At 39.6% G+C, this 23,787-nt stretch overlaps 2 protein-coding genes and 1 long non-coding RNA gene across 9 annotated transcripts in view; 2 read left to right on the top strand and 1 right to left on the bottom strand.

Annotated features, from left to right (window-relative positions):
• The window catches only part of ALG5 (ALG5 dolichyl-phosphate beta-glucosyltransferase), a 43,113-nt gene extending 33,869 nt beyond the window's left edge, over nucleotides 1–9,244 (top strand). For 2 of the 3 annotated variants that reach the window (XM_047864093.1, XM_047864100.1), the window contains 2 exons: nucleotides 6,875–6,960; nucleotides 9,042–9,244. In XM_047864093.1, coding sequence (XP_047720049.1) covers nucleotides 6,875–6,960; nucleotides 9,042–9,157 — 202 coding nt within the window. In that variant the 3' untranslated portion in view covers nucleotides 9,158–9,244. Of the gene's footprint in view, nucleotides 1–5,844; nucleotides 6,012–6,874; nucleotides 6,961–9,041 lie in introns of those variants that run through there. The other variant, XM_047864109.1, reaches the window with a different exon arrangement.
• Nucleotides 9,245–12,927: 3,683 nt separating this feature from the next.
• Nucleotides 12,928–22,249, bottom strand: LOC125168781 (uncharacterized). Its single transcript, XR_007153302.1, has 3 exons — nucleotides 22,041–22,249; nucleotides 14,334–14,387; nucleotides 12,928–12,994 (listed from the first exon to the last, which is right to left on the bottom strand). It is a non-coding gene; the product is annotated as an uncharacterized LOC125168781 (long non-coding RNA).
• Nucleotides 22,250–22,669: 420 nt separating this feature from the next.
• SMAD9 (SMAD family member 9) overlaps nucleotides 22,670–23,787 on the top strand; it is a 79,713-nt gene continuing 78,595 nt past the window's right edge. For 2 of the 5 annotated variants that reach the window (XM_047875369.1, XM_047875339.1), the window contains exon 1: nucleotides 22,834–22,880. The gene's annotated coding sequence lies outside the window, so the exon portion shown is untranslated. Of the gene's footprint in view, nucleotides 22,772–22,833; nucleotides 22,881–23,787 lie in introns of those variants that run through there. The other 3 variants (XM_047875346.1, XM_047875343.1, XM_047875363.1) reach the window with 3 other exon arrangements.

Genomic DNA, 23,787 nt, shown 5'->3' with positions numbered 1-23,787 from the left:
TTAGTGTTACTCATGGGTTCTATATGAATTGTGTTCTTGGTGGGAATATACATAATTATTCCAGTAGATGTTCATTTTTGTAGTTTCTGTAACTTTTGTGCATCTATTTGCAAAGATATGTTATCTCCCTATAAATAGATATCATATAAACCCCCCATAACTTTAAAAAACTATAATTTCAGGATTAAAATTATCAAACATGGTTTTTAATATCTATCCTAAATTTAAAAAAAAAATTTTTTTTTAATGTTTATTTTTGAGAGAGTGAGCAAGCATGAGTGAGGGAGGGGCAGAGAAAGACAAAGACAGAATCTAAAGCAGGCTATCAGCACAGACAGAGCCCAACATGGGGCTTGAACTTAGGAGCCTTGAGATTATAACCTGAGCCAAAGTCAGACACTTAACAGACTGAACCACCCAGGCACCCCTAAATTGTTTAAGTAATGTATATTTGATCTTCAGATTCAGATACATGTTTCTGTTATGTTGAAAAATAAAATATATTGATAGTTAATGGACTCCAAAATCAGTGAATCTAATTTAAGAAGCCATTCTAGAAGTAAAGCCCTCCCTCTGGGTATAGTTTTCAGTCAACTGTTGGGTTCAGAACTAGGGTCAAAAAGCTAGGTTCTTTGTAGTTTGAAAGGAAGTTGGGAACTAAGGGTTAAGGACGTTAGGGTTAGGGTTGATAATTAAGTTAGGGTTGATAACTTAAAAATCCTGAAGTTTCTCTTGTCATAATTGTTCTGGCAATATAATGTCTGTTCTGTAATATAATGTCCAATATATAATATAATGTGAGACATATATGTAATTTTAAATATTCTAGTAGCCACACTAAAAAGGTAACAAGAAACAGACGAAATTTATTTTTTAAATGTTTATTTAGTTTTAAGAGAGAGCATAATCAGGGGAGGGGCAGAGAGTGGGGCGGACAGAGGATCCAAAGCCAGACCCTTGCTGAGAACAGAGAGCCCAACGTGCGGCTGGAACTCATGAACCATGACATCATGACCTATGACCTGAGCCTAAGTTGGATGCTTAACCAACTGAGCCACCCAGGAGCCCCAAAATGTATTTTAATAGTGTACTTGAACACTGTATAAAAATGTCATCGTCTCGGCATGCACTCAGTATGAAAAAATATTCAGATATTTTACACATTTTTCTGTGTACCATGTCTTCCAACTATAGTACATCTCACTTCAGACTAGCCACATTTCAAGTGCTCATGTGGCTAGTATATTGGACAGCATAATTCTAGAGTTTTATTTAAGTTAAAGAACATTTTAAACTTTTTTTCTCTTTTAAATTTTATGTTCATGTGCATACCTTTTTAATTATTTATTTGGGCTTGATTAACATAGGATTGACCTCAATTAAAATTTTAGCCTCTCACATCTCTCCATAGGGTCCACATATGTTTATTTTATGCCTGTAAAGGAAAACCACTAAATATACATGTATCAACTTGATTAACAATATGCCCGTCACCATATTAATGTTTCATCAGTGGCTTTTATTCAAGCATCTCTGTTCCTGCACTTAAAATCAAGAAAGACTAAAGTATTTCTTTCTTATGCAGCACAAGTTATAGAAACCAAGTTGTGCATCTACTCTTTATGTCCAATGTAAGTGTCCCCTCAGACTGATATTTTAAGGACTTACTCTAAAATTTCATTGCAGTTTTTCTCATAACTTTCAGGAAATTGAAGTCAAGTAGAGTTTCTAGGTATTAGAATACATCAAGCTATAGTTAAAAACCAATAGGCAGGCATCTCTGATTCAGAATTACAGACCTAGTATGGGTTATGCTAAATAGTAAAAATATACATAATGTTAAATATAAATGTATGTTTATGTATGTTAATATTTATATAATTTTAACATTATTTTTAAACATAAAATTTTAAGCATATTTAACATCACATAAATATATTTAATTTTATATATATACATATATATATAAAATCTCCATCCTCAGAACTGTTATCTCACCTAAATTATTTCCATTTAATATTAAGGTATAATTTGACTCTTTTTATGAGTAATTAAAAAAAAATTTTTTTTAATGTTTGTTTTTGAGACAGAGACAGAGTGTGAGCAGGGGAGGGGCAGAGAGAGAGGGAGACACAGAATCCAAAGCAGGCTCCAGGCTCTGAGCTGTCAGCACAGAGTCCAACGCAGGGCTCGAACTCACAAACTGTGAGATCATGACCTGAGCTGAAGTCGGATGTTTAACCAACTAAGCCACCCAGCCCCAGTTTATGAGTAATTTAAAAAATGGAGTCCTTGGGGCGCCTGGGTGGCGCAGTCGGTTAAGCGTCCGACTTCAGCCAGGTCACGATCTCGCGGTCCGTGAGTTCGAGCCCCGCGTCAGGCTCTGGGCTGATGGCTCAGAGCCTGGAGCCTGTTTCCGATTCTGTGTCTCCCTCTCTCTCTGCCCCTCCCCCGTTCATGCTCTGTCTCTCACTGTCCCAAAAATAAATAAAAACGTTGAAAAAAAAAATTAAAAAAAAAAAAAAATGGAGTCCTTGAAATGTACTTTCTTCCCATGAATATTTTTTTTAATCAATGTTATATACATGGTTATACTTTAAAGTCACTTCCATAAGGCTTCTAAAAAATCATTGTCCTTTGCTCCCTGTCCCTCAACCCAATTCCTACTCCCTGGCTATGGTCACTTTCAGCTATGTGCTGTTCCTTTGTGGTAATTACTTTCATATTCAAAATAATGGGTTTGCATAGCCATGTCTCCGTTTTTTCAGTTTTAGATATTACTCCAAAATAAATCAATGGAGAAGTATAGTTTTCTTAAACCCCTGTATACCCTTCACATGTATCCTCCTAATACAGTTTCTAAATACAGATCACTACTGATAGGTACAGGTGTGTAAAGATAATTCACATTCAAGCCATAGTGTACAATCTGATTATTTTACCTTTCTTGTAGTACTTTTTGTTTTCCTGAAGATAATAAATTTCTGGAGTTTTCTGTTGCACTACTTGACGATGGACCTGTCACTTACTTACGTTCACACTCCGTGAGGAGTAGAAAGCACCTCTCCGTGTGTTCCAGTGCATCCGTGTGTTCCAGACTGTGCATCAGTTTCACGTTTTTCTTGGAGACGTCTCATCGGCTCTCACCTTTCTAGCTGTTCTCGGGCTTGCTGCACAGCTCCTGTTTTTTTCCTGGGTTTATATCCCTATTGTAGTAGAGCACGTCCTCTGTGAATCTTCCTAAAGAAATGACAACAAAATCTTGAGACTGCGTTGGCAATGCACTGCATTATTCTCCTCTCACATTTGCCTCATAGCGAGCCGGAGACAGAAATCTAGGTTGGAAATCATTTTTCCTCGGGATTTTGAGAACATTGCTCTGTTGCCTTTGGCACTCGGTGTTTCTGGAGAGAAGTCCAATTCTGTCAGTAATCTGAATCTTGATTCTTTGTCTATGGCACGTTGTTTCCATCCCCTTTTGGAAGCTTTTACTCCACAGTGTTTTGAAATACCATGATTCAGGGACTTAATGTGGCTTTTTCATGCATCTTGTCGTGTATGCAGTAGGCACTCTAAATCTGGAAACCTGGGTCCTTTACTGCTGAGAAATGTCCTTTAGTCATTAAATAATTTCTCTAGTTTTTCCTTCTCTCCTATAAACAAATGTGAGCCTTCTGTGCTGATCCTGTAATTTTCTCTTCTCTTTTCTGTTTCATGTCTTTTGAGATTTTCCTCAATTTTATCTAGCGCTCCTTTTAAATTTGTGTTTCTGCTATCAAAAATGTTAACTTCCTACAACTCTTGTTTTCTAGTATTCATTTTTTTTACCCTATTCGTTTCATGAGTACAGTACCTTCCACTACTTAATGTCTCATTTAAAACTGTGACATTTTCTTCTTTCCCTCCATTGTTTCTGTTGTCCCAATTTTGTTTTTATCATTAAAGTCTGGCCTCACACGTATTTAGTGTGGTACTACAAAGCTCATCGGAAGCTGTGTACCTGGTCAGAGAACTCTGATCAACTCACCACGGATTAAATAGTGGGCCGCTTTATGTGGGAAACTTTCAACTGTCCTTATCTTTTGGGCTGGTTGTTTTCACTAAAGTGGGATTTCCTGATTTCCTGTCTGGTAGAAATGAGCCTGGCTGCCAGCATTCACACAACCAACTTGAGGAAAGGAGAATCCCCTTGAGCTTTTCTGTGAGTCCTCCGTTTTGAAGCCCCACCTGCACCACCTGCAGACCTCATTTGCAGTGAGGCCAGGGATGCCTGAGCCTTTGGAGAGCTCTGCGGGACCCATAGCCTGCTTCTAGGCTTCTCCCTTCTCACAGTCTACTTTTCCTAGTTCCCAGTTGTCCAGCTACTTTCCAAGTTTCAGATTTTTTTTATTACTTTCATCCCTTCTTTGTTCTTACCTGTTTATTCCATCATTGTTGTTTTAATTTTAGTGGGACTTCAGGAGGGAGCAGTAGAGGACATGTGTGCCTGGTGTGTTTAAAAGAGTATCAACACGCCCTTTGTTCTTCAGGAATAGATCTGTGAGGTCACAGCTATACGAGGAACTGAGTAACAAAAGAAAACAGTGGCTCTGCCCTCCCCGCATTTGTGAAAACACGTGAAGGCATCGGAGATGGAGAGTGACCCTTATACTGCTTATGTGCCATAGTGTGAGATTCTATCCAGAAGTACTTGGTATTTCAGTTATGTTTGCTCTGGTGACAGATTGGTCTCTTATGGTGATGTGAACTGGAAATTTCTTTTTAAGCAAACATCTTCATATCTTTTAAAATGTTAAAAGAGAAGGATATAGTAAAAGTAATAGAAGATGAATAGTCCTTACAAGGTTTTATAAAGTAATTTCAGTTAATCCGTGCTTCTTTTTCCCCACTCCTTTCCACTCATCATTCTTATGTTGTTTTGCGTCTTTGATAAGTCATCATATGCTGATATCCTTAGAACAGTATTTAATAATCGTGTTCACATTATTGCATATCATTAGAACCAACTCAACCTTTTGGATATTTTTTGGTTTTGTGTTAAAGGGGAGGGTTAAGGGTTAACCAGGTTTAATATTCATAAAATTTCCTCCTTTCGTGAGTGTCCCATGCTAGTTAACAGAAGTTTTACACAGTCCTTTTAACAACACAAAGAACGCCTTTGTAGATGGTTTTATCATCTTAAGTAAATATTTTATTAGGATAAGAAAAAGCATTACATTTTTTTTTTTTAAACGTTTTCATATTCACTTATCCAAACACTTGGGATTTAAACAAGTCACACAGTGGACAGTCACAGTTTTGTGGCCAAGAAGACAGAACTCCCAAATTCAAGTTGTCTGAAATCAGGGAAATCAAGCAGAAGTGGGTTTTAGGTATTTTCGTGTTTGTGCTAATATTTTAAAACCAACCCCCTGGAAGTCCGAAGTGTGTTCCATGCAGTCCAGAAAGCGGGGGCTTAATGGCTCAAGAGGAAAGCAAAGCTGTGAAGGACTCGAGCGCTTTCAGTTACCAGAGCGTGAAGAAGGTTTAGCAGGTGATGGTGCTGCTCTCCCCGAGCTCACTGCCAATGAGAGGAGGAAACTGGCCTCAAGAATTTTGTAAGCAGAATCCAGGAAAATTTCGAAGTCAAGATGCAGAAACTAGGGAAAGCAGATTTGACCTAAACCACTGAGGAGGAGCTTCTGGAGCCTTTCATAGGAAGAAGGAAGGATGAACTGGGAATTCAGACTGGGGATGATTTTAACAGGGTTAAGTGAAAATGAGACAATATATCGAATTCCCATGTATATATTTAGTTATACCCAAAGAGCATTTCAGACTAAAGTGGCTTTTTACTTTCAACAGCTGGCAGTACTATATTGCCCAGGACGTATGAGGAAGGGCAAAGGAGAAAACAAGGCCCTAGTGAACCATGTGTTTAAAAAAGAAGCCTTGGGGCGCCTGGGTGGCTCGGTCGGTTAAGCGTCCGACTTCGGCTCAGGTCATGATCTCGCGGTCCGTGAGTTCGAGCCCCGCGTCGGGCTCTGTGCTGACAGCTCAGAGCCTGGAGCCTGTTTCAGATTCTGTGTCTCCCTCTCTCTGACCCTCCCCCGTTCATGCTCTGTCTCTCTCTGTCTCAAAAATAAATAAACGTTAAAAAAAAAAAAAATTTAAAAAAGAAGCCTTAGGGCGCCTGGGTGGCTGTCAGTGAAGTGTCCAACTTGGGCTCAGGTCATGATCTCATGGTTCGTGGGTTTGAGCCTCACTCTGGGCTCTGTGCTGACAGCCCAGAGCCTGGAGCCTGCTTTGGATCCTGTCTTCCTCTCTGTATGCCCCTCCCCACTTATGCTCTGTCTCTCTCTCTCTCTCTCAAAAATAAACAAACTTGAAAAAAAAAAAAAAGAAAGGAAAGAAAAGAAACCGTGATCCTCTGGTGGTAGATGAATGAAATCAAACAACTCTTAAGTGATGGACATTTTCTGTAAGAGCTGCTCAGAGTTTTGTTTTATCAACTCTCTGAATCAGTTGAAAATGCTATGAGTTCTGTACCTTGAGGTAGTGAAGCCTGGGATTGAAAGCAATCGATTTTGAAAAATTTCCATGATTAAATTTTCTCAGAGCCCAAGCGGCCTTTTTTACCTCTGGGGGTTTCTGACTTGTGATGAAGACACCATATTTCTCATCTAAATGTTATGCAATGACACACTAAATTATTGACCTTGAAGCTCCTGAACTACTTAACCTTTTGTTTGACCTTCTGTGAATCTGTCTTTCAGTTTTACTATATAAGCTCTATATCTGCCTTTTAAGCTTCTTTAAAACATGCCAAAGTAGAGATTTAATTACACTCTATCTCTCTTTTTAAAAATAAAAATCAATATATTTTCTGTTTCAGGGCATTTGATGTAGAACTGCTTTACATAGCACAGTTCTTTAAAATTCCAATAGCAGAAATTGCTGTCAACTGGACTGAAATTGAAGGTGAGTATATTGTTGATGTTACGGCTGATCCTAGGTGGGGGTGGGGAGATAGGAGACAATACAGTAGTCCAGTAAACTTAACTGGCTGCCCCCTTCAAGACCTCCTCAGCTGGCTTGACTCAGACGTGGTTGTGTAGAGTTCTGGCTACTAATCCCCTCCACCCTCCAGACGGCACACAACCTTCTCTATCCTTGCAATCTCCTCCTGGGGGCTTCAATAGGCCTACTACCCTACCCCACTGTAGAATTCAGTAAAACTTCTACAGCAGACAAGATCATGGTAATCTGAGGTTAGAAGAAAGTTGGTACTTCATTACTCAGTAGGTATTGATTACCTACAAGCCACCATGCAGAGCTTAATAAGGAACTATAGTTGTTTTTACCGCAAATGTCCACATCCATTCAGAGCCAGTCTTTAACTGGTATCTGTACATATATCCAAAAATGTGAAAATCTCTAAGATCTCAAATAATGTGAAATCTATCAGAAATCTTAATAATTCCTGTTTGAAAAAGCTTTGAAAGCTGATATTGCAGAACATAAAAAATATTCTAGTTTTCTCCTTTGCTTACCTTACAATGCCCCTAAGTTAATTCACAGTGTGGGCGCACTTACCATTCAAGTGGAGATTTTTCAACTGAGTCCTTCCTCCTCTGCTGAGCATGGCCTCCTCTCAGAAAGTCACTGTTGCAGTATACCATGACTGTTACGTAACCGTGGATGTTTAGGGACAGGAAAAGGTTAAGAAGCAGTCTGGGGATCATACAAACTATACAGTACAGAACAAATGTAAACGTCTTGGAGTCTTGCTGAATCAAACTTAGCTTACAAAAATTTTAGTACTCTCTGCAGTAGCTACCTAGATCAAAGGGGATTGAGAAGCTGGTAAAAGATTGCTCAGATTTGTAAGATCTGTTGTGTTGATCTGTGTTTATTTATGCCCAGCATAGACTCTGTAGGAAGTTGAAGTGGGGAAAAGTAAAAATGGGTTTCATATTTATATCATTTGTTCATTTGCATTTCAGAGATAGTTGTGTATTATTTTTCATTAACCGGCACTCAATGAGCAGTTTTGTATCAGTCATTCCCAGAATCGTCGGCCATATATACTCAGTGCCTCCTCCCTATAATAGGGCCATCCAAAATTTCCACAATTTAAATCCTTCCCAGTTTCATTTCACTTCCAAGATGTTTTGTTTTTGTTATTAGAGAAACCACTCACTTCAGCTTTGAAGATGTTTCTTTTGTAAATGATACAAATAAAATTAAGGTGGATATGTTAATTGTGTTAATTACCTTAATTGTGGTAATCATTTCACAGTATGTGTATGTAAGTGTATGTGTGTTTATATATGTATATATATCAAATCCTTACATTCAACACTTTAAATATATTTCAATTTTGCCAACTCTACCTCAAAATTTGGGGAAAAAAAGAAAGAAAAACAGGAAGAAGCCAGAGTATTTGGGCTTAAATGTGGAAAATTGTCACCAATCAATCCGTGACAGTTTACCACCTCGCACCCATTACCTGACCTTCAATCTATTTTTGACTTACTGAAAAAACAGTTCTATGGGATAAAATCAAGGAATACAAGCTTTTAAAACATGCTCCAGGAGGCAGATCTCCTGTAGTCAACTAGGGTTGGCATACTGCCTCTTGGCAACCACTGGACAAGAAGATGTTGTAGCTAAGATAGTATTTATCTTAGCTAACTGAAGAGTCTTTGGTAGAATTAAAATAAAAAGTTGAGTTTTTGTCTTATATTTCTTCTCCCAGATTATTAATTTATATTACATGTGGAGATGTACCTGTTTCTCTATAGTACATGAGACTGAAAAGTAGCATGTAAAACAAAACAAAAAAATGCACCCCCAAAAAACATTTTTAAATGTATAGATGGAATTAAATATATACACATATACATAATTACATGCATACATACCTAATATAAAAAATAAATTACAGTGACTAGAAGCTCACAAAGGTCATGTAGACTGACTTCTAAAATATAATTTCACACTGATATATTTTCTCCAGAGTTTAAGTTAATTAATTTTTAATTATTTTTAAATCACAGGTTCTAAATTAGTTCCATTTTGGAGCTGGCTACAAATGGGCAAGGACCTACTTTTTATACGACTTCGATATTTGACTGGTGCCTGGAGGCTTGAGCAAACCAGGAAGATGAATTAGGTTACTTGCCGTCTTTGTATTCTTATGTATCAGTGTCACGTTATTTCACCGGAAATTAAAATTTTAAATAAACCTGGAATAAACCTATGCCCTTGCCTGCCTTTTGATAATTTTTAAAGAATTAATTGCCATAACTAAAAATGTTTATACCTCTTTTGAACCCCCCCCAAAAAAAAATTAAGGTGTTCGTAACAAAGTCAGATTTTCCTTTGCTTCAGCAGTTTTGTTTATTGATTCTTATTATCATTATGATTCTGAGAAATATAACTTTTAAGCAGAAGAGAGAAGCAGTTATTCTACCTGCATAATTCTCATGAATTTAAATATAAACCATAATCATATACCTGTGCTCAGAGATTTAAAAATAAAATTGGCATATGTTTAAATATATGCAAACTTATTAGTATTAAGCCCATATTCCAACTTATAAAACACTAGGAAATTGTATGTTAAAGAAAGGATATAGGGCACCTGGGTGGTTCAGGCTGTTAAGCATCCCGAATCTTCACTTTGGCTCAGGTCATGATCTTACAGTTCATGAGTTCGAGCTCCACGTTAGGCTCCACGCTGACAGTGTGGAGCCTGCTTGGCATTTCTCTATTTCTCTCTCTCTCTCTCTCTCTCTCTCTCTCTCACTCTCTCTCTTTTTCACTCTCAAAATAAATAACCTTCAAAAAAAATTTAAAGGAAGGATATAGGCTCTCTCCCCAAGGCGTCTACTTCCGTATATGGTCTTTACATCTCTCTTCCCCAATTTTACTTACATATATTGCACTTATTTTCTTACTTCCTGGCAACACCTTGCTCTTGAGTTCACGTTACTAGAAATTGAAAATTCTTTATAAAAAAGAGAAAGTTTTGGGGGCACCTGGCTGGCTCAGTTGGTAAAGCATGCAACTCTTGATCTCAGGGTCATGAGTTCAAGCCCCATGTTGGGTGTAGAGATTATTAAAAAAAAAAAAAAAAGTTTTCTAACACTGATAAATGCATATACTTAACATCAGAAGCCTATGTTTTTGAGATACTATCAAGACTAATGAATAGCAATTATAAAATAATTTACCCCTAAAACTCAGAATTAGATTATTTCTGATGTTTTAGAGAAACTAATAACAATATCTAACATTTATTGAGTGGTTACTGTATGCCTGCCACTGTTCTAAGCATCTGGTGTATATCATGATTCACTTAACTTTTACAATGGAAGAGAAAACAGGTATAAAGTAGTTACTCACTCAAGGTCGCACAGCTAGGAACTAGTGGAGCTATGATTCTAGCCCATGTAGTCTGGGTCCAAAGCCTACACTCTAATGGCTATCCTACTTCAGTTTCTGAAGGTATGAAAATTGGAGATACCTAAATAGAAACTTTCAGAAGTACACTAACTATAACATTTTAAAGACAAAACTTGAGTGGAAAAATTTAAAATAAGCTAAAAAATGACTCCTCCCCAGTAGTTTCAGCAACAGTGATATTATCACATCTGCAGTAGACAATAAGCCCCTTGAAAACAGAAACCATTTCTTACTCAAATTAGTATGCCAGCACAGTACTTAGTATATAGTAGATACTTAATGCTGATTACGTGAATAAACAAACTTCATTTACCACCAGATTTTAAGAGCATTTAAGTCACTTAAGAGAACAAAGCAAGGCTTATGCAAGTAGAAATGATAGAAAGCCAATTGTAGAAGAATGAGCATTTACGAAGAGTGTAAAAGTACAAACCTGAACCAAAAATAAGATCCTTAATGAAACTAAATAAAAATAAAATAATTTACAGGCATAGCTCATTTTATTGCACTTCACAGATACTTCATTGTTTTTACAAATGAAAGGTTTGGTCACCCTGTGCCAAGCAAGTCCTGGTGCCATTTTCTTCAGCATTTGCTCAGACCGTGTCTCTGTGTCACATTTTGGTAATTCTCACTGAAAACTCAGATGATGGTTAGCACTTCTTAGCAATGAGGTAATTTTGGATTAAAGTATGTACCCTTTTTAAATAGAATGCTATTACCCTCTTTAACGGACTACAGAATAGTGTAAACATAACTATTATATGCAGTGGGAAACTAAACTCATTTGACTGATTTTACTGCATTTGCTTTATTGCAGTGGTCTGCAACCAAACCTGCAATATGCTCTTTGCAAGCTAGTGATAAAAATGCATATTTAAAGAATAATAGGATTTTGAGGGGAAGTATCAATACTTTTATGTAGTTCATCCAGGAACACTATTTAGAAAGGTTTCTGATCTTGATGCCAATTTACCCATCTAAGCCCAGATTCACCTAGGTTAACAGCATAGTATAGAATCTGAAGCACTCTGTAAGAGAAAACATAGTTTGACTTGTTGACATTTCAGAACCTGCTCAAAAAAAAATAACAAGCAGCCATAGCAAAAGTGAAACTATCGGCTATTATTTTCCCTATATATAAGAAAGTGTGATAAAAATGTTACATGCATTAGTTTCTCTGATCAAGTAACTCTATCAATAGGAATAATTACATTTCAGAAATAAGTAGGATTAGGCAAGGGATAGGGTGCTTGGGTGGCTCGGTCAGTTGAGCGTCCAACTTTGGCTCAGGTCACGATCTCACAGTTCCTGAGTTCAAGCCCTGCGTCGGGCTCCGTGCTGACAGCTCAGAGCCTGGAGCCTGCTTCAGATTCTGTGTCTCCCTTTCTCTGTACCATCCCCCCTATCCTGCTCATGCTTTGTCTCTCTGTCACTCTCAAAAATAAACATTAAAAAAATTTAAAAGAAAAAAATAAGTAGGATTAGGCAAGGGATTTGTCCATGGTCCCACAGGTAGCCAGGAGTTGTGCTTCTACTGAATAAAAAATAGGAAACATAAAGGATGGTGAGGTAGGATTAAAACTGAGAGGATAAGTTTATTACATGGTCAGATAACCTGACCATTCACTTTGTACCTTCTGACTTGTTCTTACATAATATTTATATATGTAGTTTCACTTGAGATTGTATCAGGACAACAGTGTGTTTCTTGACATCCGTAATTCAATGTCTACAATCTTGTGTCTTTCCAGCATTCGTGGTTGATTCTCAGTTCTATTTTCCATTTTCTTTATTCAATTACGATTTCCTTACAAGCAGATACCTTGCTTTTATTTTATTTGTGTGTCTCCACAGCATCCTAAATTGTGGTTTTTCCATAAAGGTTTCTGAAATGGTTAGATAACGCCACCATTTCAATTCATTTGTCAAAAAAAAAAAAAATTACAGGAATGAGTTTCTCCATTTTATTAATAGCTAAATCCCCTGAAGTAATAGTCTAGTAGGCTGTTTTGTTTTTGCACAATCTCAAAATCCATCAGATCTACAAATTAATGATTTCATTATATCAATCCAATAAAGGGCTCTACGAAGTAATACATTTGTAATTCACTGTTTTTGAATAAAACTCCAGGTAGTATTTTGATGGTCACAAAAAAAGAAGTATCTTTACAGATTTGATCCAATCCAGGTGGTCTTTTTGCACGCTATATATATACATGTGTGTCTATATATACATATACATATATATAACATATGTTATATATGTATGTGTATATAAAACATATATATATATATATATATATATATATATATATATAACATACACATATTTTTTGAAACTCATCCCAGGATCCCTTGATACAGTGATAGAGTGCTCTAGATATGCAAGCAAAACAGATCCCATCCTGACATTTTGAAGACTTTGCATTTTAAGGGCACAATGCCTGCAAATCTTACCTGCAGCACCACATACCTGGAAGCATTCAGCCTGTCTTCAACTTATAAACCAAAGCCAGCTTACAAATCAGTTGTTTGAAACCTATAAGGTGTTTCCCATGAAAAATAATATTAAAAAATATGGTTAAGTCCTTACAGCAGTCTGAAAGATGTATAGCAAGCCTATAACACACCTGAACTACTCTGTACCGGTCTGCAGTAATACCTAACCATGCTTTGCAATGTGGAGAAATCGTTTTCCATCTTCCAAGTGGGAATGCCATGGAACTATCTCTACCCACAGCCTCTAGGAATCCCAATGAAAAGGTAGGCACAAAGGTGCGTGGGTGGTTCAGTCAGTTAAGCGTCCGACTTCAGCTCAGGTCATGATGTCGCGGTCTGTGAGTTCAAGCCCCGAGTCAGGCTCTGTGCTGACAGCTCGGAGCCTGCTTCAGATTCTGTGTTTCCCCTCTCTGCCCCTCCCCCATTCACGCTCTGTCTCTCTCTGCCTTTCAAAAATGAATAAATGCTAAAAAAAAAAAAAAAAAAAGGAAAAAGGTAGGCACATGAGCAGTGGGTCTAAACCTCACTGCAGCCGCAGTGGAGGCTATGGGCAACTTCCCCCACCTAGGAGGGTCTGATGGGGTAGGGCAAGGGCTCCAATGGTAATCAGCGGAAACCTGCTTCTAGTACTACATCAAAAGGTAGTCCTACAGGAAGGACTGAAGGCAGAGAAGGGACCAAGAGTGACAGCAGTGATCCTTAGCTGAGATGTATCACAATGCACCTCAGAAATAGTCCCGGGAAATGAAGATATGTATACTACCTCTCTGACCCATGAATGTCTACATTAATAAGATAATACATATGTGTGTGTGTGTGTGTGTGTGTGATGAAGGTAAAGGGTAAGTGATTGTCAGTGCAACTCGTTCCACTACGAGAGTAGGGACAGTAAAACCTGGGCCCCAAGAGCCATAGTGCTGACAAACATGCCTGAAACAACCAGAGTATGAATTTAAATTTGAATCCTCCAAAATAAAATTGAAGAGCAAGTACAAGTCCTTAAAATAATGATATATACACCCTCAAGGCTTTAGAAAAAATTCTTTTATAAATCACTCATTTATTTCCTCTTTCACTCAGTGAGTGCATATATATTGAATGCCTAGCTTCCAAGCATTGTTGGATGGCTTTATTATACAATTAGGAGGAAATCGATAGCAGTACCACATTTAAAAGGCATCTACCCCCAAATAATCTACTTGCAAAGAAAATGTGAAGCATTTATATAGCAATTCCAAAAATGTAAAATCAAGGGGCCAGTTATATTTTGAGCAAAAATAAATCTTTGCAGTTCAAAATTAGGACAATTTTCCCTAAATAATTATATTTTTATAGGACTCTCCATGCACAACATACAACTTCAATGAAAGTAGATTCACCTCCATCTGGGAAGATAGTTTCTATCCTCTCAGTTCCTTTTGCTTTTTGTCATTCTGAAAAAAAAAAAAAAAAGAACAGCAGTCCTACTCATTTATAGTTTTCACTATATTCCTTGAGACCTAAAGAAGTATTTCCTCAAACATTTTAATGGAAGGGCCAGCTAAATCAAGATAATGACACTACGACTATAAAAATTATAGTAAGTACTCCCACTTCTGGGAAGATAGAGTAAATGTACTTTTCCTTTCTCTCTCTCTCTTTTTTATTTGTAAGAACAAATAAAACCCCTGGACATTATATATACAACAAACATGAAGAGACTCTGAAAGGTGCAAGAAGAAGGCAGACTGTGTAGAGACCTTGAGACATAAGGATGGACATGGTGGTGACTCCCTTGGGTTTTCTTTTTGTCTCATATATCCCAGACTTGGAGGTCAAGGAGCCACCTAAAAATGCTGATGGGCACAGACAAAAAAAAAAAAAAAAAAAAAAGTCCCTCAAATGCCTCTCTCTCTTTCCAAAGGACCAAGAAAGGAGCAAGGTCAGCAAAACAGTCACTGCTCGATTCCAATCAAACACTACAGAAAAATAAAATGGTGACCCCACCCTTGCTGACAATAGCAAAGGCTGAATGGGGAGCCTAGACTCACATCCTCACGAGGCTGTAATAAGGCACCTGAACACCCTTATCCAGGTGAAGTCAGAGAAGGCCAAGTAGGGAGCAGGATTTTCATTCCCATCAGCTAGCAGTGATTCCTCTACCTCATGACGTCAGTGGCGACCAGCCAGGGAGCCTCTCTTCCACCCCACCCCGCAGTAACAAACCGCTTCACCCTCTCCTCACTGAGATGGTGTCAGAGGAGGCCTCATTTCCTCTGGTGGCCCAGCAGTCATGAAACCACTCTTACCACAGTCACAATGAAGACCAGGTAGCTATAGCTCCCTTCCCTCCAAAAGTAATAAGCAGACCCCCTTCCCTTTGGTATCAATAGGGACCAAGTGGGGAATCTGTACTCACACCTCCACCTGGCAATGTAACAAAACACGTTCCCCTCCCCCTGTGGTGGAAAAAGCTAGCTAGTACAAAAAGTTTAAATGAGACCCAGAGTCCAAGAATATAATTTAAAAGTCCAGGTTTCCAAAAAAAATAACTTCTCAAAACAAGAACCAGGAAAACCTCAACTTGAATAAAAACAATCAACTGATGCCAACACCGAGATTACCAAAATGTTAGGATTATCTGACAATGATTTTAAAGCAACCATCATAAAAATGCTACAATGCATCCGCAAGCATGCTTAAAATGAATGAAAAAACAGAAAGCCTCGGGAGGGGGGAAATCTCAGTGAAGAAAAAGAAGATACTAAAAACTAAATGGAAATTTTAGAAGTGAAAAATATAATACCTGAAATTAAAAGCTCAGTGGAGGGGCGCCTGGGTGGCGCAGTCGGTTAAGCATCCGACTTCAGCCAGGTCACGATCTCGCGGTCCGTGAGTTCGAGCCCCGCGTCAGGCTCTGGGCTGATGGCTCAGAGCCTGGAGCCTGTTTCCGATTCTGTGTCTCTCTCTCTCTCTGCCCCTCCCCCGTTCATGCTCTGTCTCTCTCTGTCCCAAAAATAAATAAACGTTGAAAAAAAAATTTTTTTTTAAAAATAAAAGCTCAGTGGATGGACTCAACAGTAGAATGAAGGCAATGAAGGAAAGAGTCAGTAAACTCAAAGACAGATAAACAGAAATGACTCAATCTGATCAACAGAGAGAAAAATGAAAAAAAAAATGTCTTGGGAACCGATGAAACTATAAAAATAAAAAGATCTAGCATTTGTATCATCAGAGTCCCTGGAAGGACTGAGAAAGTACTTGAGGAAATAATGGTCAAAAATTCAAACTAAACTATGAAAACAGTTCTTTGGACACGCATATATTGATCTAACAGTTCCCTGTATTCATTTTTCAATTTTTTTGAATGTTTGTTTATTTTTGAAGGAGCGACAGAGTATGAGTGGGGGAGGGGCAGAGAGAGAGAGGGAGACACAGAATCCAAAGTAGACTCCAGGCTCTGAGCTATCACCATGGAGCCCGATGCAGGGCTCGAACTCACGAACCGTGTGATCATGACCTGAGCTGAAGCCAGACGCTCAACCAACTGAGCCACCCAAGTGCCCCAAAAAAATGTTAAAAAAAAAAAACAACTACACATAAAATCAGCAAGAAATAGAAAACACCACCACCAACAGGATCTAACAGACATTTATAGAAAATTTCACACAACAGCAGAATATATATTCTCTTCAAATGCCACCTATATCAAGATGGATCATATCTTAGACCATAACAAATGAATAAACTGAAATAATACAGAGTGCTTTCAAACAACAGATGAAACCAGAAGTCAACAGCAGAAACATGACAAGAAAATCTCCATCCAAACACTTGGAAACTAAACAGCACACTTCTAAATAATACAAGGACTAAAGAAGAAGTCTCAAGGGAAATTTTAAATATATATATACACACATATATGTGTGTGTGTGTATATATATATATATATATATATATATTGAACTGAATGAAAATGAAAATAGAACATAACAAAATTTTTGAAACACAGTCAAAGAAATGCTGAGAGGTAAATTTACAGCACTCAGTGCATACATTAGAAAAGAGGGAAAGTCTCAAACCAGCAATCAAAGCTTCCACCTCAACAACCTAACATAAGAGCAAAATAAACCCATAGTAAGCAGAAGGAAGGAAATAATAAAGATAAGATCGGAAAACAATGAAATTAAAAACAGCAAACCATAGAAAATAGCAATGAAACAGCAATGAAAACTCTACACACACAAATTTGGCAACTTAGATGAAATTGAATACTTCCTTGGAAAAACACCTAGTACAATGCACCCATGAAACAGATCATTTGAATAGCTATAGCCCTACACTATTAAAGAAACTGAATATAAAATTTTAAAAAGAAATCTTCAGGCTTCGATAATTTCACTAGAAAATTCTACCAAACATTTAAAGAATTAACACCAATTCTATACACTGTTCCAGAAAAAGAGAGAAAGAGAGAAACACTTCCCAATTCATTTTATGAAATATTAGCTTGATATCAAAACAAAAGAAAGGGGTGCGTGGGTAGCTTAGCTGGTTAGGTGTCTGACTTCAGCTCAGGTCATGATCTCACGGTCCATGAGTTTGAGCCCTGCATCGGGCTCTGTGCTAACAGCTCAGAGCCTGGAGACTGCTTCAGATTCTGTGTCTCCCTCTCTCTTTTGCCTCTCCCCCACTCATGCTCTGTCTCTCTCTGTCTCTCAAAAATAAAGAAACATTAAAAAAATAGAAAGTACAAAAAAAGGAAAACTGCAGACCAATACTCTTTATGAATACAGACAAAAAAATCCTGAATAAGATATTAACAAATAACATTTCTCAGTATCTAAAAAAAAATTATACACATCATGATCAAGTGTGGCTTATACTGGGATGCTGGGGTGGCTCAATATTTGAAAATCAATCAATATCATACATCATGTTAACAGACTAAAAAAAAGAAATACTATATATGAATTATTTCAGAAAAATCATTGGAAAGTTCAATATCCATTCATGATAAAAATCTTCAGAAAAATAAGACTAGAGGGGAACCTCCCCAACTTGATAAAGTGAATCTACTACATCTACAGATACCATTATATATAACAGTTAAAAAAATGAATGCTTTTCTCTAAGGTCAGGAAGCTTTGCTCTAAGGTCAGGACCAAGGCAAGGATGCCCATTCTCACCACTCTTATAATTTTTTATTTTATTTTATTTATTTATTTTTAATATAATTTATTGTCAGATTCTCACCACTCTTACTGAATATAGGGCTGAAAGTTCTAGTCAATGCAATGAGGCAAGGAAAAGGAATAAAATGAATATAAATGAAAAAGTAATAAATAAAACTGTCTATATTTGTAGATTACATGATTGTTTACATAAAAAATCCCAAGGAATCTTTAAAAAAAAAGCATCCTAGAACTAATAAGTGAGTTCAGCAAGGTCACAGGATACAAGATAAACATATAATTATCAATTTATTTATACTAGCAGTGACCATATGGATACTGAAAGTAGAGACAACAAAAGAAAATAGGCAAATGGAACTATAACAAACTTAAAAATTTCTGTTCATCAAAAGAAATAACCAAAAGAGTGCAAAGGTGACCTACAGAAGGGGAGGAAATATTTGCAAATCACGTATCTGATAAAGGATTAGTATCTAGAATATATAAGGAACGGCAAAAACCCAACAAAAAACCCAAATAGCCCTGTTAAAAAATGGGCAAGACTTGAATAAACAATTCTCCAAAGAAGATATACCAATGGCTAATAAACATATGAAAAGATACTCAACATGACTGATGTTAGGAGCAAGACAAATCAAAACCACACAAGATATCACCTCGATAGCCACTATTAAAAGAAAAGAAAGTAATAAGTGTTGGCAAGGATACTGAGAAATTGGAAGCCCTTGTGTACTATTGGTGGGAATGCTAAATGGTACAACCATATGGAAAACAATATGAAGATTCCTCAAAAATTTTTAAGTAGAATTACCATATGATCCAGCTGTCTACTTCTGGGTATAAGCTCAAAAGAATTCAAAGAATTCAAAGCAGGATCTCAAAGAGGTAATTTCACACCCATCTTCACTGTGGCATTATTCACATTGACCAAGGGGTGGAAGCAATCCAAATGTCCATTGACAGATGCACTGGGTAAAGAAGATGTGGTATATACATACACTGGAATATTATGATTCCTTAAAAAAGAAGGAAATCCTGTCCTACAACATGGATGAACCTCAAAGACATTATGCTAAGTGAAATAAGCCAGTCACAGAAAGACACATACAGTATCATTCATATGAAGTATGTGAAATAGTCAAAATCATAGAAACAGAAGATGGAAAAGTGGTTGCCATGGACTGGGGGAGAGACTGAACAGGGGCATTAGTGTTCAATGGCTATGGATCACCAATTCTGCAAAACGAAAAAGTTCTAAAGATCTGTTGTACAACAATTTGAATATACTAAACACTATTGAACTGTCCACTTAAAAATAGTTAAGATGATAAAAAAAAGTTTGATCTAGTCCCTAAGTAACATGTGACTAAGCAACAATTTGAATGAATGGATTAACTTGATTAATCCTAATGTTAACCTCTGCCTGTTACCACATCCGCTCACTTTTCGATTCAACTTCAAGTTCCAGGAAGACAGTGAAGTGTAGTGGTTAAATGTCTGGGCTTTGGAGTCAGGCAGACAGACACTTGGAGACAGTCGGTTATGCCTCAGGTTCCTCAGCTGCAAAGTAGGATAATAATTCTCATCCTGAGATGTTATGAGGATGAAACAAGATGATGTGCATAAAGCCTAACCTGGTCCTGGCAGAGATTCGCACAACAGGAGAAAGCTGTCACTTCACCACCAAATCAAGATACTCTATGACTCCCTTGTTGCAATCCCAGAATGCTTATTTGGTGATATAATATCTTGTAACATTATTTTTCTTGTTTATCCAACTAGTTTGACAGTTCTCTTAGGAACATTAAGGTTTTCATACATAAAAGCTCAAGTATTCTGCACATAGTAGGCATTCTGGGCTGCCTTTATGATGTGTACCTGCATCAGAGCACCTGGCCAAGGGGGCTAAAATACAGCTACACTCTGCTGCAAAGCGAGCACCCACAGAGCTGCATTTACCCAGAATGTGGGTGTGGCGGCGGGGGTTCTTTGGCTATGAGTTAGTGGGCATTTCATACTCACTTCTCCGGGTGCTTCTGTGGAGACTCCATGACACCTCCCTTGTGCCTTCACCCTCTAAGTGACACAAAAAGTTGTATGATCATCATTGATCTATGTGTCTTTTCTAGTGGAACCTAGTTTCCTCAGGACCAGTGCTCTGTGTCCACATGATTAGTCCAGGCATCTGTGCTCAGGAAAGTGTTTAATACTCATTATGGACTGAATGATAGCTCTGGAAGAAAAGTTCAAGAAGGAGTCAGAAAAAGCGCAGAGTGAGGACAGAATTACAGATGAAATGTATGAAACTAGAAGTGGGAGGGGTATGTAGGCAACAATTCCTAGTTATGGCTCTGAGTAGAAACATTATAATGCTAGATCAAACATCAGGTATAGCAGATGCACAAAGTAGAATCTTAGCATCTATGGATTACTACAGCCTTTGTCCCCAGCATGTCCTATGCTGAGTACTTTACAAAAGAAAAGGAGGCTTCTCCTCCTGTCACTGTTCTATAGGCTGCAGGAACTCATCTTGCATCAAGTCCTTGCAATTCAGAAAAGGAGGAGATTGGTTTCACTGTGGTTTTCAGGTCTTGAACCAAAACTTTTTTGGAGGTTCCACCAAATCACAACCTGTGACTGAGTCTCCCCCTTCGTAAGATTCCCATTGCATAGTTTTTTTGCTGGAAGTTCCAACAAGCCTAAAATTGCAGTTAATCAAGAAAGCAAGAGGAAAAAATTCAGCAAAGGATTTCCTATTACAAGGATAGTCAGCTTCTGAAAAATGGAGTGCCAACATTGAGCCTTCTTTCCTGGAGTGGGCATTTTCTCCTTGGAACTCATCAGATCTTTGTGTTCCTGTACAGAATGGATTAACTTTCTACACTAGGTTTCAGGAATAAATGGCAGGAATTATCTAAGTGACAGTCTAACTTTTAGGTGTCAAAATTTCCTGGTATGTAAATGATAATGTACAGAAAAAGGAGACGACACACACTCAAAGAACCTGTAAATCCAAGTCCTGCCAACAGCCAGGAGAGTTCCGTGAACTTAAAAAGACTCCATGCCAGAAGCATGAGCCAGCACTGCAGAGGTTATAATTTCTTTCTCTGCATCGTGTCCTCTGCATTGTCTAATGCACATACGGAAACTGAAGCAGTGCCAGAGTCATTTCTTTTCTCAATAACATTAAAAACAAAACAAAACAAAAACAACACGAGCCACAAGGTATTAATTCTGAGGACTTGGTTTACTCGCAGGCAAGTGCACATCAAGGGCACTCTGTAGCTTTTAGCAGTCCAAATGTTTCCTAGTGTCTCACACCCACAATATTTCCAAATTGAACCCTCAGCCTGGAGCAGAGGTAGAGGTAAATGGGCCAGGTGTAGAAAGAGGACTTAAATTCGAGTTTCAGGTTCAAGTACAAATGCTGTTTTAAACAAGGTCATTGCTCAACCACAACATGATAATGCAAAAATGGCATCTGCCAGGGGAAGAAAATGCAGTGCTTTGAGAACTAGAAAAAGCCATTAAATTCAGAGCCTTGAGCTTCATTGGTATTAGGGCCTTCTGGAACACTGATTTTTCTATATAAAGGAGCAAAATGAATACTGCCTCTGCAGCTGAATGCCTTTTCCATGAAGAGGTACTGGCTGATGGGAAATCAAGGATCATGAGTATGTTGGTGGCATTTCCTAAATGTATTCCAGTGTGTATGTATTCTAGGAGTCCACAGTGACTCCAAGAAACAGACTACCCAGGGGATAGCCAGGCCTTAAGGCAAGAAGGCTGTACATTAACATTGCTCAGTGCCCATAAGGTTATCCCTTTATTAGATTAGATAATATTATATGTTATATGCTAGGCTGTTAAGCATACAAAAACATATAAATAAACGACAAGCCACATAATTACCTGACTAGTTTTTACCACCACTCACCACTCACAGTGATTAGATTTTCTTCTGCCCATGCCAGTGCAAACCAGTTGATCTGGTGCTGTCGACGGTGTAATGATTCCTTTAGTCTGAAAAGCTAGCAAGCAACGAAAGGCAAGTAACAGTAATCATCAGGGCCCAGAAACGTTGTCAGAAAGAGTGGCTGGTGGGGAGAGGGGGTCCAAACCGATTTGTTGGTCCTGTATCTCTCGTTCTGGTAACAACCCTCCTCGGCCTTAGGCGGACCCAAGAAATCTCAGGAGTGGCGGGTGAGACAGAGAGATGCGAGGTGACCCGGGCTGGCCAGGGCCTCCCCACCGCGGCCGGCCAGGGGGGTTCGGTAGCGCACAGAGGCGAGGCGAGCCTGGGGACCCACGGGAGGACCAGGGAGCAGCGCGGGGCCGCCGCGAGGCGCCCCCGCCGCAAGTTTCCGCGCACGTGGCCGCGGGGCGGGCCGCGCTTCCCCCGCCTCGCGGGCTCCCGGCGCGGCCAGGGCGCGCGGCGGCGGGCGGGGGCGGACCCGTGCGCAGGGCTCCTGGCCGCTTTCCAGGTCGGCGCACTAATACGGGCGATGAGGCTTCGCGGCTCCAGTCTGACTGACGCCGGCTGGGGCCGCCGCCGCCGCCGCCGCTGCAGCCGCTGTCTCGGTCCCCGCCGCCGCCGCCGCCGCCGCCGGGCCCTGCAGCCGCTGGGCGCGCGCAGCCAGGCAGTGAGTGCGCGGCGCTTGGAGCAGGCGGCCGGGGACCCACGGCGGGGGGCGAGGGGGGGTCAGCCAGACCCGGGAGGGGGGGAGGGATGAGTGACATCGTGGGGGACAGGTAAGAGATGCCCTCCCCGGCGCGCGCTGGGCGAGTGCGTGTGTGTGTGCGTGTGTGGCTAAGTTGTTCTTCCCCGAGGGAAGTCTTCGAGGCCCTTTGGTGGGTGGCTTGGTTCTTTGTACTCTCCATCCCTGTATTTCTTGGTGGAGCCTGTTTGGGGTGGGGTGGGGCGGAGGGGACAGCTCCAGGGAGTTGGCCTCGCGCCCTCCGCGTCGCCCCAGCCGCCGGCAGGCGACACCTGGGACCTGTGGGAGGATGCTCGTCCCACTGTGGGGGCGCTGGCTGTGCGAGGCTGTGGCCCAGGGCGTGGGTAGGGATGTGCGCTGGGTCTCCGGCCCCCCCTCGGCTGGGCACCGCGCGGGGGTCGAGCACTGAGGACTGGCGCAGTGGAGACCCAGACTTAGAGCTGGGTAACCGTTGGTTGTGACCGAAAGTTGGGGGGGGGGCAGTGGAGAAATCGGGGTGGGGGTAGTAATTGCGACTCAGCTGGTCTCCCTGGCCTTCTGTCTCTTAGGCTTTTTACTCTGCTTACCTTTGAGGCACGCGGAAGAGGGAAGGGAAAAAAAAAAAAAAAAGTTGGGAATGTTGTTCAAGTGTCTCCGGGCAAGCGCTTGGATTGTGTTGGGAGCTGGGATGTTTGTCTTTTCCTTCGCCTGCCATTCGGTGCCAGCTCTCCGCAGAGGGGAGGGGGGCGAGGTGGGGAACAGATACAGGAGACTAACTGACGCCAGCATTGTGATCGGAAGGAGGAGCGCGGGGAAAACATTTTTATGGATGGCTAATCGCTGACAAGCCTTCCCGTTACTATTCCTTCCTCCTCCCACCCTTGACAGTGGAAATTTCAAATGATAATTTAGAAATACTCCGTTGACTTGTTTCTGGGTTGGAAGCGGTACTCTGAGAAATT

This window comes from Prionailurus viverrinus, chromosome A1 (genome assembly GCF_022837055.1).
Source record: "Prionailurus viverrinus isolate Anna chromosome A1, UM_Priviv_1.0, whole genome shotgun sequence".
Taxonomy (NCBI): Eukaryota; Metazoa; Chordata; class Mammalia; order Carnivora; family Felidae; genus Prionailurus; species Prionailurus viverrinus.
Note: the sequence above shows the minus strand (reverse complement) of the source record. Positions and strands in the feature narration are given on the sequence as shown.